This window comes from Lissotriton vulgaris, chromosome 8, assembly GCF_964263255.1.
Source record: "Lissotriton vulgaris chromosome 8, aLisVul1.2, whole genome shotgun sequence".
Classification (NCBI taxonomy): domain Eukaryota; kingdom Metazoa; phylum Chordata; class Amphibia; order Caudata; family Salamandridae; genus Lissotriton; species Lissotriton vulgaris.
Window position 1 is genome coordinate 1481415409 of NC_141696.1, and position 15578 is coordinate 1481430986.

The 15578-nt window shown below is 46.0% G+C and overlaps 1 protein-coding gene across 1 annotated transcript in view; it reads right to left on the reverse strand.

Moving 5' to 3' along the window:
* ILDR1 (immunoglobulin like domain containing receptor 1) overlaps positions 1–15578 on the reverse strand; it is a 232494-nt gene that overhangs the window by 62041 nt on the left and 154875 nt on the right. The window contains exon 4 of the mRNA XM_086935537.1: positions 5280–5399. Within this exon, the coding sequence (XP_086791663.1) occupies positions 5280–5399 (120 nt within the window). The remainder of the gene's footprint in view (positions 1–5279; positions 5400–15578) is intronic.

A 15578-nucleotide genomic window follows, 5' to 3' on the forward strand; every position in this document is an offset into this window, starting at 1 on the left:
TGCAACTTACAATTAAATTGTTGTTAAAAATCACATTGAAGCACACTAATATAAATCAGCCCAATACGTTCTTTACAAAATAGTTTAAGCTAAAAGTTACTTCCGATTCGGTTGCCTATTGGGAATTGCATCCTTATATGTAGCTAAAGTGCACCTCAAGTGTCTTGATCATCTACCGCTCTTAGCTGTCGCTGCAGAAATAATTTGACTAATCTAATGTTCAAGGCTGTATTGGTGGGATTTAAGCCTGATGCAACAGCTTGGCATCAAGTCCAGATCTTCAAGATGTGCTTAGGGTCGTAGGGATGGTATTTAAGCCCGATGCAACAGCTTGGATGCATGTCGGGTCCTTCAAGCTGTGTACAGGCCTGTATTTGTGGGATTTAAGACAGATGCAACAGTTGCCTGCATGTCCCTACCTTCAAGATGTGTTCAGGCCTATATTTGTTGGTTAGATTTAAGACCGACACGTCAGCTTGGCTGTATGTCCGGACCTTCAAGCTGTGCCGAGTGCTGCATTGGTGGGATTTGAGATCGATGCAACAGTTGCCTGCATGTCCGGACCTTCAAGCTGTTTTCAGGACTGTATTAATTGGATTTGAGATCGATGTGAAAGCTTGGCTCCATGTCCGAACCTTCAAGCTGTGTTTAGGGTCCTATTGGTGGGGTTTAAGACCAATGCGACCGCTTGGCTGCATGTACGGAAATTCGAGCTGGGTTCAAGGCTGTCCTGGTGGGATTTAAGACCAACGCAACAGCTTGGATGCATGTCCGGACTTTCAAGCTGTGTTAAAGGCTGCATTGGTGGGATTTAAGACCAATGCCCTTAAGATCTTGCCCTCCTCAGATCCGCTAGATCTACTTACAAGAAACACATTTTCTCTGAAAAGGCTTCCTTCTTCCACACAGAACTCGATCATGCCAAAAATAGACTCAGAGAACATAGTTCGAAACCAAACCTCCTCTGCCCCACCAAAGCTGACGGTCACAACTGATAGATGCAAAGAAATTGCAAACTTCTCCCCTGAAAGCAATCGCCAAAATAGATCAATCCTTCCTTGTATCTCAGACCACTCCCGACCCCCTATTTACAACTGACTCTACTTCTAAATCACCCTTGTTATTATCTCTCTGCCTCGATTCCTCCTCCCATCTACTTGCCACTACCCCACCGGAAACCAGCCTTTCAAACGCCCAGATTAAAAACTGCGCCTCCTGGCATAATTTTCTCCCTGTAATCGAGCTTGAAGTCTCGAACATCATTTCTAAACTCAAACGACCTCACACACTAAAGTCCCTACTAACCTTGTCCAGGTGCTAAAGCACATCATTGCCCCTTATTGGGCTACTATCATCCACTCCTCCCGTACCACGGGATGTGTCCCTGCCTCCCTCCAACTCGGACAAATCACTCCCATTCTTAAAAGTCCCAATGCCCACCCTAACAATCTTTGCCCGATCTCCAACCTCCTCTTTCTTTCCAAAGCCCTTGAAAAATGTGACCTGCTCCAAATGGACAAACACATTGACACTTTTAACCTACTGGACTCCTTACAATCCTGCTTCCGAAAAGGCTGCAGTACAGAAACTGCCATGCTAAATGTTGTTGAGGACATCCACCACTCCCTGGATAATGGCGAGACCTGCCTTCTTATTCTCCTCGACCTCTCTGCAGCGGTTGATACTGTTAACCACCCTGCCATACTTAATGCGCTCAAAGTTCGCTTTGGGCTCAATGGTCCTGTCCTCAAATGGTTCTCCTCCTACCTCCAACACAGAACACAACAAATCAAAATGTACAACTGCGTCTCAAACCCTACACCCGTCTCCCTTGGTGTCCCCCAGGGATCTATTCTCTCTCCCTCTCTCTTTAACCTCTTTATGGAGCCCCTTACCCTCATTCTAAAACAAGCTGGAATCAGCTACCATTTCTATGCTGATGACACCCAACTTTACTATAAGATTAAATGCACTCCGATGTTCGGCACCTTAACAACACCCTGACAAAAATTCAATGCTGGTTCTGCTCCAATCATCTCAAACTCAACCCTAAAAAACTGAAATCATTCTCTTCTCTACAAAAAACAATCCTGTTCCTATCCAAACATGGATCTCTTAACTTAATGCCCTCAACTCTCCGTTCTCCTTATCCAACTCAGTGAAATCTCTTGGTATCTCAATTTCAATTTCAATTTCAAAATGCTTGATTCGGTATGTATGAATACAACCATATAGCAACAACGTAAAATAAAATAAAAACATATTTATATCAGTTTTGGTTTGCCAAATGCCATGATTACTTAAATACGGTATACATTTAACACTACATATCCGACAGTCTTTAAAGTGTTTTTTAGTACATTTGTATACTAATGTATGTGCAAATGTAGCAATATTAAAAATTATTAAAGTGCAAAATTAAATGAATCATCCTTACATATGTACAAATTACATTGGAGCATACTTCTACTAGTACATGTGCAAAGTGGCAATACCGTTCTTTCTGAACACAGTATACAATAGCAGCGCATGTCTGGCATTTAAAGTGCCTATTTAGTGCAAACGTCTGGAAGTAGATGTGCAAACTAGCATATTAAGGTGCTAAGTAACTGTGCCATCCTTCCTAAAGTGCAGTATACATTTAGCAGCACAAAACCGGATGCTGTAGAAATGTTTCTCACTACATTCCAGTAACAAGACATGTGCAAATTCGCAGTATAAAGTGCTATAAGTGATATAAGTATTGGAAATATTCAATTTCTACATATAAAAAGGGGATGCTAAGCTGTCATAAAAATGCATCATTGGTTGAGTTCATACAATAATTGATTTCTGTGCAAAAATACATTTTAAAATATAAGTGGCCACATAAAAACATACATCTGAGGTCTCTAAATTAAACATCAATTGCATCGCTGTTTTTGTACTACGCATATTGTATTTTAAAAAGATGGGTTTTAGATAAAATGTTCTTGGTATCTCCATTTTCAATAGCCTAACTCTTCAGGCCCACATAAAAATCTCAGCTAAAGGAGCACTCTTCACTTTCCGTCATCTCAAGAAAATTAAACCCTTCATTCCAGAGGACGACTTTAAAACGGTTGTCCAATCTCTTGTCCTCTCGAGAATTGACTATGGTAATGCTACCCTCTCCTGAACCCCTAAAGTTCACCTAGTCCCACTCAAATCTGTGCTCAACCTAGCCAGGCTAATCACAGACTGCAAATGTTTTGACTACATCTTCCCAGCCCTTAAAGCTCTTAAATGGCTGCCCATCGAAGGCAGATTCTCCTACAAGACTGCATGCATTACGCACAAAGCCCTTCATCAAAAGGCCCGCTGTATCTCACTAATAAACTCAACAAAGCAGGCTGCTGCCGACCGTTGAGAAGCACCAACGCTCTCCTCCTTATCCCACCTCTGTTAAAAAAGAAAACCACACAATCTTGCTCTTTCTCCAAAAATGCCCCTAACATCTGGAATGTCCTCCCTAAAGTCCTGCGTTATAACCCCTCCTACATCAGCTTTAAAAAAGACCTCAAATTGCACCTGCTCAACAAATATTGGGGTCCATAATCCTTTTCATTTCTCACTTTTTCTACTCTCTCCCTACCCCCTCTGTTCCTCTCCCCGCCTTTGCCTTTTTCTTACCCACATCCTTCCATACTCCCTCCCCCTAGTCACTACCTCCCCTTCCTTTGACTATTATTCTCTCTCCTATTCACGCCTAACCACCCACTACCCTCCTACCATCGAGCCTACCTCCATCTCACGTCACTGTATAAAATTCGATTACCCGTTTCCATTTTATTTATGCAGATAGTGCTTTCTTGCCCCTCTGACAGATGTAAATTGTATTATGCTATTTGTTCTTTGTAATCTAGCCTGTTTGAATTCTACGTTATGAACAATTGTGTTATCCCTATACCATATCCATACTATTGTAAAGCGCTCGGATACCCCCGAATCTAGCCAACGCTATATAAAACCTTTAAATAATAATAAAAAAATAATAAATAACGCAACAGCTTGAATGCATGTCCGGACCGTCAAGCTGTGTTCAAAGCTGTATTGGTGGGATTTAAGACCATCGCGACTGCTTGCCTGCGTGCCCGGACCGTCAAGCTGTGAAACTGCCTATGTAGCAGGAGTCCGCGCACTTCTAGGACCGCAGGGTAGAGCCACAAGAGGTGTGTGATTGTTTCAGTTTCTCTTTTACAAACTAAGTTTCCCCTTTGGGGGTGGTTGTTGGGATACAGCGATTGCAGGCAGTACCCCAAACCAGAATCCCATGAACTTGCTTTTTATGGCTTTGGAGTAGTTGGATCCCAAGTATAGCTGTTCCCCTCTCACATTATATGTGTTTATAACTGTCCATGCATGGTCGCGCTCTGCCAATGCGTTCTTGTCCTGAAGTCTGCTCAACTGCAGAGCACAAACATTCACAGCTTTTGAAAAGGTCTGTGCCATATGCATATCTCCTGTGCATGCATGTTCTCAAGACTTTCTTCTAAATAACATCTGTGGGCCGAAACCTCACGGAGGATCATTAGCTCTTGGCATGTGAGGATATCCAGCGTGCTGGACAATGAAGCTCTCAAGTTGTGGCAAAGTTTAAGGCACCTACACCGCCTTCCCACATTGTGCTCAGGACCCTATGCAGGGGAGTCCATTTTTCATAGAAGGCTGGCGGATATGTAGATTTGTGACACCAGCGCATCCAGCAGCTTCACATCCACACCCAACATGGTTTCACTTCCATGTGTGATTGCTGGAGTGAGCTTCGCCCTCATAACCTGAAGAATTGGATCCGAGCGAGGGCCCAATAGGTTTTTGGAAGAGGCCATAAAAGCGGCTCGCAGGGCATGAGGTTTGGCTGGGATTGATTCTTTTTACTGCAGATAGTTGCCCTTGGAATCCAGCCAAACGTCTAGGTATTTGTATTCAGAGACTGTGTTGATGCGGTCACCAACCATCTGCCATGATCCCGGCTTGATGGTCCTTTTTCAAAGTTGATAGAGGTGCCTTATTTCAGTGGTTTGCAGTCTGCCTGGCCAAGACGCTGCCCCTTCATCGAACACCAAGGTCTCAGAGGAATAGGAAAGGAAGCATCATTTAATCCCTTTGTTTAAGAACTATGTCACTAAAAATAGTAGATTTTCCTCAATCGCAGGCGTAAAAACTCAACAAGGACAAGTGTTGGTAGTGCCAGAACAGATCTGGAGAAAGAAACATCAAAACCTTACCAAGAGGGAAAAGTGGAAAAAGGTAGCACTTACGTAACACAACCAGCTTGACTTCCTTGTCATTGTCACCCACGGAGTCGCCTGGAGCATCGACAGAGCAGAAGTAGACGCCGTGGTCCCACCACATGACCTCATTAAGGACTAGATCTGCGCCTATTAAGAAGGAACATGAACCGTTAGCGTCTCCTAGAGCATAAGCAGAGGTTCTAGGCATCCAAATCTCTTAAAAAGTCAGTTTTCACTCATACCCATCAACATCTAATGGTAATGGTAATAAGGCTATGCCTAACTGGTGTCGGTGTCTAATTTAGCTGCCCAGCTGTACTGCTGGTGTTTTATTATGTTCTCCAAATTTCAGGATTTTCTTTTTCTGATCATCTTACTGGCTAGCTTTCCTTTCTGTTTCACATGAACCATCAGTCCCACCCACTGAGGTCACTACATCTGATGGACTCCTGGGTGGCCACCATGCTCCTTGTCGCCAGGATACTATATTTCTAATCCTGGGATTTTCTGCCACAAGTCATTGTTTTTGGGTGCATTAGTAATTGGTTCAATGGAAGTGAACTAAAACTACAAATCCCAGAAAGCACTACACTGTCAAATGAAAGATGAAGAATGGTAACATTTGTTACTATTTAAGTCTCTTTGAGCACATGATTACTTTGGGTCCATTTAGCCAGGAGATGTTCGGTAAAAGAGACTCGGGTACCTTTAATGTGACCCTGAGAAATAACCAAGAGCCCAACCAGAGACTCCATAGAGCAGTATCTCAAGTACCATCTGTAAGACCTGGTCAGAACATACACCAAACAAGCACTGCACCCAGTGCATTTTTAGAGAGTCCATGACTGGAGACATTCAACAGGATAGAGCACACTTCACCTTTTCAGAAAGCAGCAGCAGCACACTACAACATGAACGCGCAAAGGAAAAGGGCAAAAAACTGAAGCATGGGTAGGTGCAACACACTGAGCCAGCTGGGAGCCACCAATACAACTTCTCTTGGAACCCATATCCCTACCATCACCAGCTTCAACGCCCTGCGGACTGGTTCCTGGTGGCCGTTTTAATCTGGGTTTAAGCACACAGGTGTCAAATATATCCACCGATTACAGTAAACAGCAGGAGGTTTTAGTCTGCTCTTCCTACAATTTGCTTTTTTCGAACAGCCTCTTTCAACATTGGCTTGAAATGTTGTCCATCACGGCTCAGCCCGTTGGAGTATTCATCTTCTTACCTCATGCTACTGGATTGTTCCAGATATCTTTGCACCCCATTCCAATGCTTACATTAAGCTGCTTGAGGGACAATTGTACCACTGCATGCAGCCTTCGCTGTCAGCACCTGCGGTCTCCATTCTGTGGGTTGCACTCGAATGTGCTAACTCTGCATGTGTTAGCTCATGAAGCCCAGACCTATGTCTTAGTTACTCCTTCCATTTTCCACCACTGCCTAGATACCATATACACGTTATTATATTTGACTCACTTCACCACCTCTTCCAGTCCAAACCTGAATACAACTTTTTACCATTTTCTGTCAATCTTACTCTACCCTTCTCACAGACAGCTGAATGACTTTTCATAGCACGGATATTTCTGTCATACTTACTTTTGCTTCTTTCTTGATTGAATTTCACATTACACACCTCCTCCTTCCTTTCTTCAGATAAAGTTACTGCAACAGTCTAGCACAAGAACACCCTTATTGGTATTTGAGTGCTCTGCAAACTACTGATCATTCAATCAACAACCCTATTAGGCACCCATCAACAACTGAAAAGCACAATGGCTCCACACCCTCTTAACACTTTAAGAAGAGTAATCCCTGGCATGGAATGAGGCATACTGCAATAAACTCAGAAGAATTCTTGCAAGCCACCAACCAGAAGAATATTAATTAAGGAATTTGAACGACTATTCCCCAAACATCAAATTGGCCCTCGCAACTAAGCATCTAACCTGGGGATGGTACAAGCTACACTTTTTATGTACTCTGCCTGTAGCACCTAAACATTTCCGCATTTCTCTTGAAAGAAACTGAAATCCACTGCTAGAGACTACACTTTTTGTGATACCCTCAAGAAAGAAGATATTCGTCAAAAAGTCTAGAACTGATCTTGAATAAGAATGATGCAGAAATCTAACCTCACTCTACTTTGTGTAATAATCAATCACAACAGCAGAAAATCCCAAATTCACTGACAGTACTTGCAAACCACCTAGAAAAATACAACGTCATCACATCAGAGCTGCCTGACGACTCATCCCTTGGCATGCCACAGACTGATTAAATGCTAAGCCTTGCTATGTTGTTACATCTAGATATTTCTGAGCAAAACTATTCATTTTAATAACACCAGAAATACAATCAGCTTCAGAAAGTTGAGTAGCGACAGGAATGATTATTTAAATCTGCCAATAAAGCACAGACGCAACGTATGAGGGCTTGTGCTTGGCACCAACACCAAGGAGCTATGGGAAAAGTTGCTTGTTCAGTATTTCAATCCCGCCCCATCTCAATGTAGCCCTGTTGGTTTATGTTCTCTGTGAAATGCCATAACATTTTCCGGCACCGGCGCACTACACAAAAGGCACAAATAAAATAACTAACTAAAGGTGAGCAGGTAACTCCTTCACTGTGACCACCAGATGAGAGAGGAGCACTGGCAGAGACAACTCACACAACAAAATCTCACCCGACTGTGAACCCTTTTCAGTACATACTTGAGCTAACCACTGCAGAGTACCTCGTTTCACAGGTTCCGTGGCCTACAAACATCTCACGAGACACAACACCATAAGCTGCAGGTTATACTTTTCCTAAGCTTCCAGCCCTGGGAACACTCCGGCTGAGCCACTCCAATCTAAGAAGGGCGATTCCTCGGTACCAGCTTGTTTAAAACATGAAGCTGAGAGGTGATGCACGCCACAAAGTTGCAAAGCCTACTTTGTGAGATGAATAAACGTAAAAACGGCATTTTCTTGTTAGGGAACGGTGCAACAAACAAAAAAAACTGCTTTGCACGGAAAAACATTTTGAAGAAAAAGTCACTGGGGCGCCTTCTTAAAATTGCAGAGTTGTGATTGCACTACTGAATACCGACGCAGTGACTATCGTGGCGAAAGAATATTGTGGATAAAATATCAAATGCTAAAGTATCGAAAGGTAAGTGCTTATAGAGGAAGTATTAATTTACTATTCCTAACTCCACATCGACGTACTCTGAAGATATGTGGAGTTGGGTACAGAAAATCGATACTTGCCTTTCAATATTTTGGATTTGATATTACCTCCCTTGACGTTCTGGCTTCTATATTCAGGGTGCACACCCACAGTAAGCTTTAACAATCAAAATGGTTCTTTTAATTTGTCACACACAGACTAAACATGAGCTTATCAAAACCAAAAATGCGACCTATTTGATATTTTTTAATTAAAAATCTCCGTCACCAGTGCACTCAGGACAGCATTTCATCACAAATACATTTTATAAAACATTTAAGATTTCGCACTTGCAGGAATTTCTCTTCTGTAACATCTGCAGTCTCTAGACCGATTTATGTTTTAATATACCATGCACTCTAGTTTGCTCATTTTGTGAGGTATTTCGGTCCTCCTTGTCTCCTGCTCTATTGTCTTTTACTGAAAGTGGTTGTTATAGAATTTCTATATGTCTTAGGGTGCTGCAAGGGGCTTCAAGCAGCATGCTTGGCACTTCATGAAAGGCATACACAACTTAATGGTTGCTCGATGGCCATGCAGGCTCTAGAAACCTCGCCCCTCCACTAATCTCTGTCACACTTTGTGGCTTCGCCCAGTTCCAAAACTAGGGTTTGCTTAGATTTCTACCCTGGTCTGAGGAGCCCGTTCATTAGGGAAGGACTGAGCCAGGGCGTTAAATGGGCAGGCACTGTCCGGTAATACCTGCACTTCTTTCATTTTAAAGAGACAACGCCTGCACTTTTCAGCACACTTTCAATATATTTAAAGGGAGAGTGCCTGCACTTTTCAGCACACTTTCAGTACATTTAAAGGACGAGTACCGGCACCTCTCATAAGCAAACAAGCACTTTAAATAGTGAATATCTGCACTTCTATATTTCCGTTTGAAGCAATGGACTGCGCTTTGTCAAACAAGCCCTAAAATGGGTTCTATTACTGATTCTAATAACAAAGTATTACTGTGCTTTTAAATACTTTGATAAGTTTTAAGATGTGTATTACTACTTTTAATGTAATTTTTACAATAAATAATAGTCAGACTGTCAGAGATGCTTGGTTGAAGGATAGATGCCAGAAATTGTATGTTTTAGCCTAACCAGCAGTGGTGGAAGCACACTGCAATAATACAGCCTATAGTTTAATGAAACACCAACAGTTTATCCTGAAATGATTCATTTGAAATCCGTTCTACCATTGCAAAAGGCTGCTTTAGTTATGTCATACATCATATTTCAGTCAACATAAGAAATGCGAATATAAAATCTTTTGACGGCCGTTTTAAGAGGTGAACATCAACATTAAATACAGTTCACTTCAAATGATCCGTAACACCAGGCAGCCAGTCCCATACAATCTGCAAAGAAGCCAGCCATTAATGAAGTGACAAACTCTTCTAAGTTCATCGAGAAACTATGATTACTGGTGGCTTGCATGCGGCTTACGAGGGTTGCATAGAGGTGACACCTGGACAGTTTTCGCAGGACATTCGACCAGAAGGCACTTGCTGTACAGTCCACTCAAGGCTTTAAGTCGAGACATAAGGTCATGAGTTCGAATCTAGCAAGACCAATTTCGCCTTCCATCATTCTGAGCCCATCAAATTGAGTCCCATTAAACTTGGTGCTCTTAGCAGATATTTTCAGCACTTACAAGGCGGCTAAATTGAGAACCATTATGTTATTAGTCACACCTGCTATTTACAGATCCCATACATGCGACCGAACCGTTCCATGAAAACAAGTTCTGGTTAGAACGCTCCGACAGCAGCTCTCACCAGCAGCGTCGGGCTATGAGCAGTACCTTCGTGCTCCCACCAGAGAGCGCTCCAGGCACAGGTACGGTTTACGTATTTTCTACAATTTTCTTCTGTATCGAACGAGCCAGCAGAAAGTATACCGCTGGCTCATCCGTGTGCATATTCGATTACACGTGTCACTCATTCCGAATACTTCTACTATTATGCTATTACAAGGCTTCGGGGAGAAACGTGGTACAAATAAAAACATGCCACGGTTTGCCTATTGGTAACGTGCAGGCGCCTGTGCTAAACAGCACGACCTTTCTTGCATTGTCGACAGACACTTTATTTAGCTCTGTTGGGGGTCTTAAATCCAATGAGATGCAAGGGTGCACCTGCGCCATGGGGAGCAGGAAACAGCACAGTGTACCCAGAATCCTGAGGAACCCATCCCTGGATCCAGTGGCGTAACAAAGGCTCCCGCAGTGCGGAGGGGGGGAGGAAGGGGGTGGGGGGCAGAATGGGGGGCGAACTCCAGGGGGTGCCCCAGCACCGTACACTCGCCTGAGAGCTCCCGAGTAAGTCCATCAAGGGGCCCCTCCTTGCACTTTTCAGGGAGGCCCCCTCAAGTTTAGTTACGCCACTGTCTGGATCTCAAGCACAAAAGCAGATATATATGCATTTGGTCAATATTAAATGCGCAATAACTGCATTTGAATAGGGGCAGAATATAATTAGATGTTTCCCCAGCCTGGCCCCCAGAATCCACTGGCCACTCCACCTCTCCTGAAATGTAGTAATGTCTTCAAGGTCACCAGGGGAGGCATGAAACTCACATTAAACCCAGTGTTTCCAAAGTGTGAATACTTCAGCTGGACGCATAGAAAGTTGCCCATAAGATGAGGTGAGTTACTTGTAATCCTCATCAGTCACCTCTTCCTCGTGACAGAAATGACAGGCCCTCTCCTTCACCTCCACCTGAGGGTGCCCTACAAAAAGGAACCCTAACTCACCCTTGTGTGTCCTACAAAAGGATCCCCATGTCACCTGTGGGATACCCTTCAAAAAGAAACAACATCTCACCCTCAAGTAGTCCTTCAAAAATATCCGCCATCTCTAAAAACTGGTATGCAACGCTTACAACCTACTGGTTTTTTTTTGTTTTTTTTTGCGTGTTTATATAGCGCTAGAATCACTCCCGGGGGAGTATCTCCGCGCTTCGACCGCTGCGAAACCCTTCCTGGCTTCCCTGAGAGATGGTCCCTTAATGGGTATCTCCAGGGTGAGACCAGGCATCCCCGGCGGTCTGGTGGGGCTGTTAGTGAAGATGAGGCAAGCTAATGCCCAGAGTTGCCGAGTGTGATCGCTGATCAGAGTGGGCACCGAGGCGAGAGAATTATCGAGTCCGCTGACCCTGGTCCAGAAACCTGCCGCGCCGGGAATCGAACCCTGGTCCCGGGCCGTCCTCTGCTCTCGGGTCTGCCGCCTCTAACCAGTGAGCCACACTACCTCACTATTACAACGCGGTCGTAACAACGAAAGTTGTTACCAGGAATTGCGCTGGGGGGCGCTCAAGGATAGGAAATGATTTAATTTACTATCCCAACACCTTCCCTACTATCCACGGGGACTGGTGTTGGAATAGTAAATTAAATTCTTTAATTTTGCGCCCCCCCAGCGCAATGCGTGGTAACAACTTTCGTTGTTACGACCGCGTTGTAATAGTACGTCGTGGTAACGCGCGCATTCTAACGTCATACATCCCTAAAAACTGCATAAAGAACAATTGATGAGCGGAACGCCGAACAATGTCAAAAACTCACCCCAGTACAGAGATCTGGGGCTAAATCCATCGTTCTTTTACTCACCATGCCATTCCAGTTTAGACCCAGCAATATGGAAATCAGTCTTGACACTGCGTCCCATGGAAAGTGTCCAGCCCGAACAGCCAGGCCAAGTCCTCCCGGGACCGGTTTCAGGGTATCAGCCCTCACCAGACAGGCTAGCTTGACTCCAGTGGCACGGAGAGCACAGAGGACCCACGTTGGGCATGCCAGCCCTACTCACCTGAGCTAAAGCGCCGCATTCACGCGCTCAGCCTGCCCTCCTAGACCCCCCCAGACACAGCGCGTCCCCGCTGTCAGAAGGGGAAAACGCCCACACCGCCAGCGCGGTCAATGGCGAAGCCACGCCCACTGCGAGGCCACGCCCACCGGACTACATAAACGCTTGAAAAGCGCAACGACTCATTCTGATTAATTTCCCTCTGAGGCGGAAAGCCGGAGGTTAGCACGCTGCACCTTAATTGAATTGTATTTTTAAACTTTGTCACTGCTATTACTTTGTTGATTTTAAAAACGGTAATTGACACCACGAAGCTCACCTGAGCTAAAGCGCCGCATTCACGCGCTCAGCCTGCCCTCCTAGACCCCCCAGACACAGCGAGTCCCCGCTGTCAGAAGGGGAAAACGCCCACACCGCCAGCGCGGTCAAAGGCGAAGCCACGCCCACTGCGAGGCCACGCCCATAATACTTACTACAAATGTGTCGGCCATTCCAGCGCAGCGGACGAGCGCAGCGGGAGCGCCGTTTGCGCGCCGAAGGCGCGCCTAAGGCAAGCCCGTCTGCGCCCGTCCGCGCACGATCGGGCCTAGGGCCAGACCCCCTGGCACACAGAGCTTCCATCAAGACTACCTATTCCCGTCGGGACCTTTTAAGCCTCAGACCTTCCATCGCCCCCTCATGCAGATACATCCACGACATGAATGGACCCTTTTTCAGCTGCACTAACTGTCAGCCAGCCCAGCTTAAACTCCCCACACGAGTGCTGAAGCCCGCAACCCTCAAACTTGCCTCGCTAAACTGCCGCTCCCTCCCTAAACATGCGACATCAATCCACCACTTAATAGAAGACTACGAGATTGACATTCTTTTCCTGACGGAAACGTGGCTCACCCCACACTCCGACTCGGACATAGTGCTAGCCACACCATCGGGCTTTCTCATCCAGTCTCTCCCTCGCCCACTAGGTAGAGGTGGAGGCATTGCCATCATCTACCGAGACTCTTTCATTTGTAATTCCAGCGATGCACAAATTCCAGACTCTGAAAGCCTCCAATTCTCAATCAAACTAGACTCTACGAATTCCCTCTCAGGGATTCTAGTCTACCGTCCCCCCGGCCACCCTGGTTCTTTTCCCAACGCCCTCCTAGATACTGTAGCAACACAAGTTCACTCCGTCACAAATTTTATATTAGTGGGAGACCTGAACATTCACTTCGAAGACACTTCAGATTCTGGAGCAGTCGACTTGATCACTGAACTAGTGGCCTTGGACCTCCGTCTCCTTAACTCAGGGGCCACCCACATCAAAGGCCACCTGCTGGACCCAGTGTTCACCAGCACCCCCACGATGCAAGCAATAGATTCCATCCCTCTTCCTTGGACGGACCACTTCTTGGTCCTATTCCAACTTCCAGGAACCCTTAGGAAACCTCAGAAATTGCCCACCTACACCAGAGGCAGGACTTGGTCCAAACTTCCCACTGAAGAATGGGCCAAGACCCTGATATCTACTACCCCGACTCTTGAAGATATCCCGGACAACGCCGATAGCAATTTCAGAAAATGGATCACGACCTCCCTTGACTCCGTGCTCCCACTCAGAATGCGCGAAGACAAAACCAACAACACTGGCTCTGCACCGTGGTACACCCCAGAACTTCGTCAGCTCCGCAAAAACTGTAAAAGAGCCGAACGGCTTTGGAGAAAAGACTGGCATAATGCCAGCAAAGAGGCCTACCACTCCTCAGTCAAAATCTATAAAACTGCAATTAAGCTCTCCAAAGCCTCCCACTATGACACCCGGATAAAGGAAGCCTCTAATTCCTCTAGGGAATCCTACCTCATCGTGAAGGAGCTACTGAAAGTTCCCATCTCCCCCTCTTCCACTACCCCCCAGGTAGACAGAAGCAACGAACTAGCCACATATTTTAACAACAAAATCGCCCATATCCTTACATTCCTTCCCCCTCCTAGTTCCCCCACTCACAGGAACAATACTCAGCCCCCCGGTCAGACGGGAACATGTCCCCAACTTGAGACATTCAGGCCAGTAACGCCTATTGAGGTGGAAGCAACCCTGAATAAAATAAAAAGCGGATCTCCTTTAGACCCTGCACCCATGAGATTTCTCAAAAACGTGGCCCCCGCTATCACCCCCACACTCACGGAGCTTATCAACTGCTCACTTGCACGAGGATCAGTCCCTGACAGCTGGAAAAGTGCAGTAGTGAAGGCACTCCTTAAAAAGCCTCAGCTTGACCCAACGGATATGGCTAACTACCGACCCATATCCCTCCTCCCGGGGATTAGCAAGATTACCGAGAAATTGGTGAATGGTCAACTCTCCCGATTCCTCGAGACGAATAACATTCTACGGCAATCCCAAACCGGGTTCCGTCCGGGACACGGTACAGACACCGCCCTTCTTGCCGTCATCGAGGAAGCAAGGCGCATTCTAGACTCAGGAGGATCAGTGGCAGTGATCCTCCTGGATCTGAGTGCCGCCTTCGACACGGTCAACCATCGTGTCCTCCTTCATCAGTTGGCGACCGCAGGGCTCACCGGGATGGCACTCAGCTGGATAGAGTCCTTTCTCACCGGACGCACGTTCCAGGTCTGGGACGGTGAATACCACTCGTCCACACTTCCACTCATCAGCGGGGTGCCTCAGGGCTCCTCCCTGAGCCCCACGCTTTTTAACGTGTATATGGCCCCTTTGGAAGATGTGGTAACACCATTCGGGATAAAAATCGTGAGCTACGCTGACGACACACAATTAGTCGTCTCCCTATCCCAACTAGACGACCACCCAGACAAATTACCAAACTGTCTCACCGAAATTCACGGGTGGATGTGCGAATCGTCATTAAAACTCAACGGTTCCAAAACCGAAGTGATGCTCATGGGGAAACAATGGGCGACCATCCCCCCGGCGATCTGGCCAGACGTCTTCGGGGAAATCCCTACCCCGAAACTCGAAATCAAGACCCTCGGAGTCTGGCTAGAACCCGACCTCTCAATGAAGACTCAAGCGGCCAAAACGGCAGGGACCTGTCTTGGGCTCTTGCGGACCATCCGCAGAATCTTCCCCCTTCTACCGCCCGTGTCCAGGAAACTACTAGTTCAGGGCCTTATAATGTCACGGCTAGACTATAGCAATATGGTCTACCTGGGTGCGCCGGAAGCCACCTTAGCGAGACTGCAAAGAGCCCAGAATGCAGCAGCTCGTCTAATCATGAGCGTACCTCCAAGAGTATCCGCCAAACCCGCTATTAAGGCTCTGCACTGGCTCCCAGTCCGCC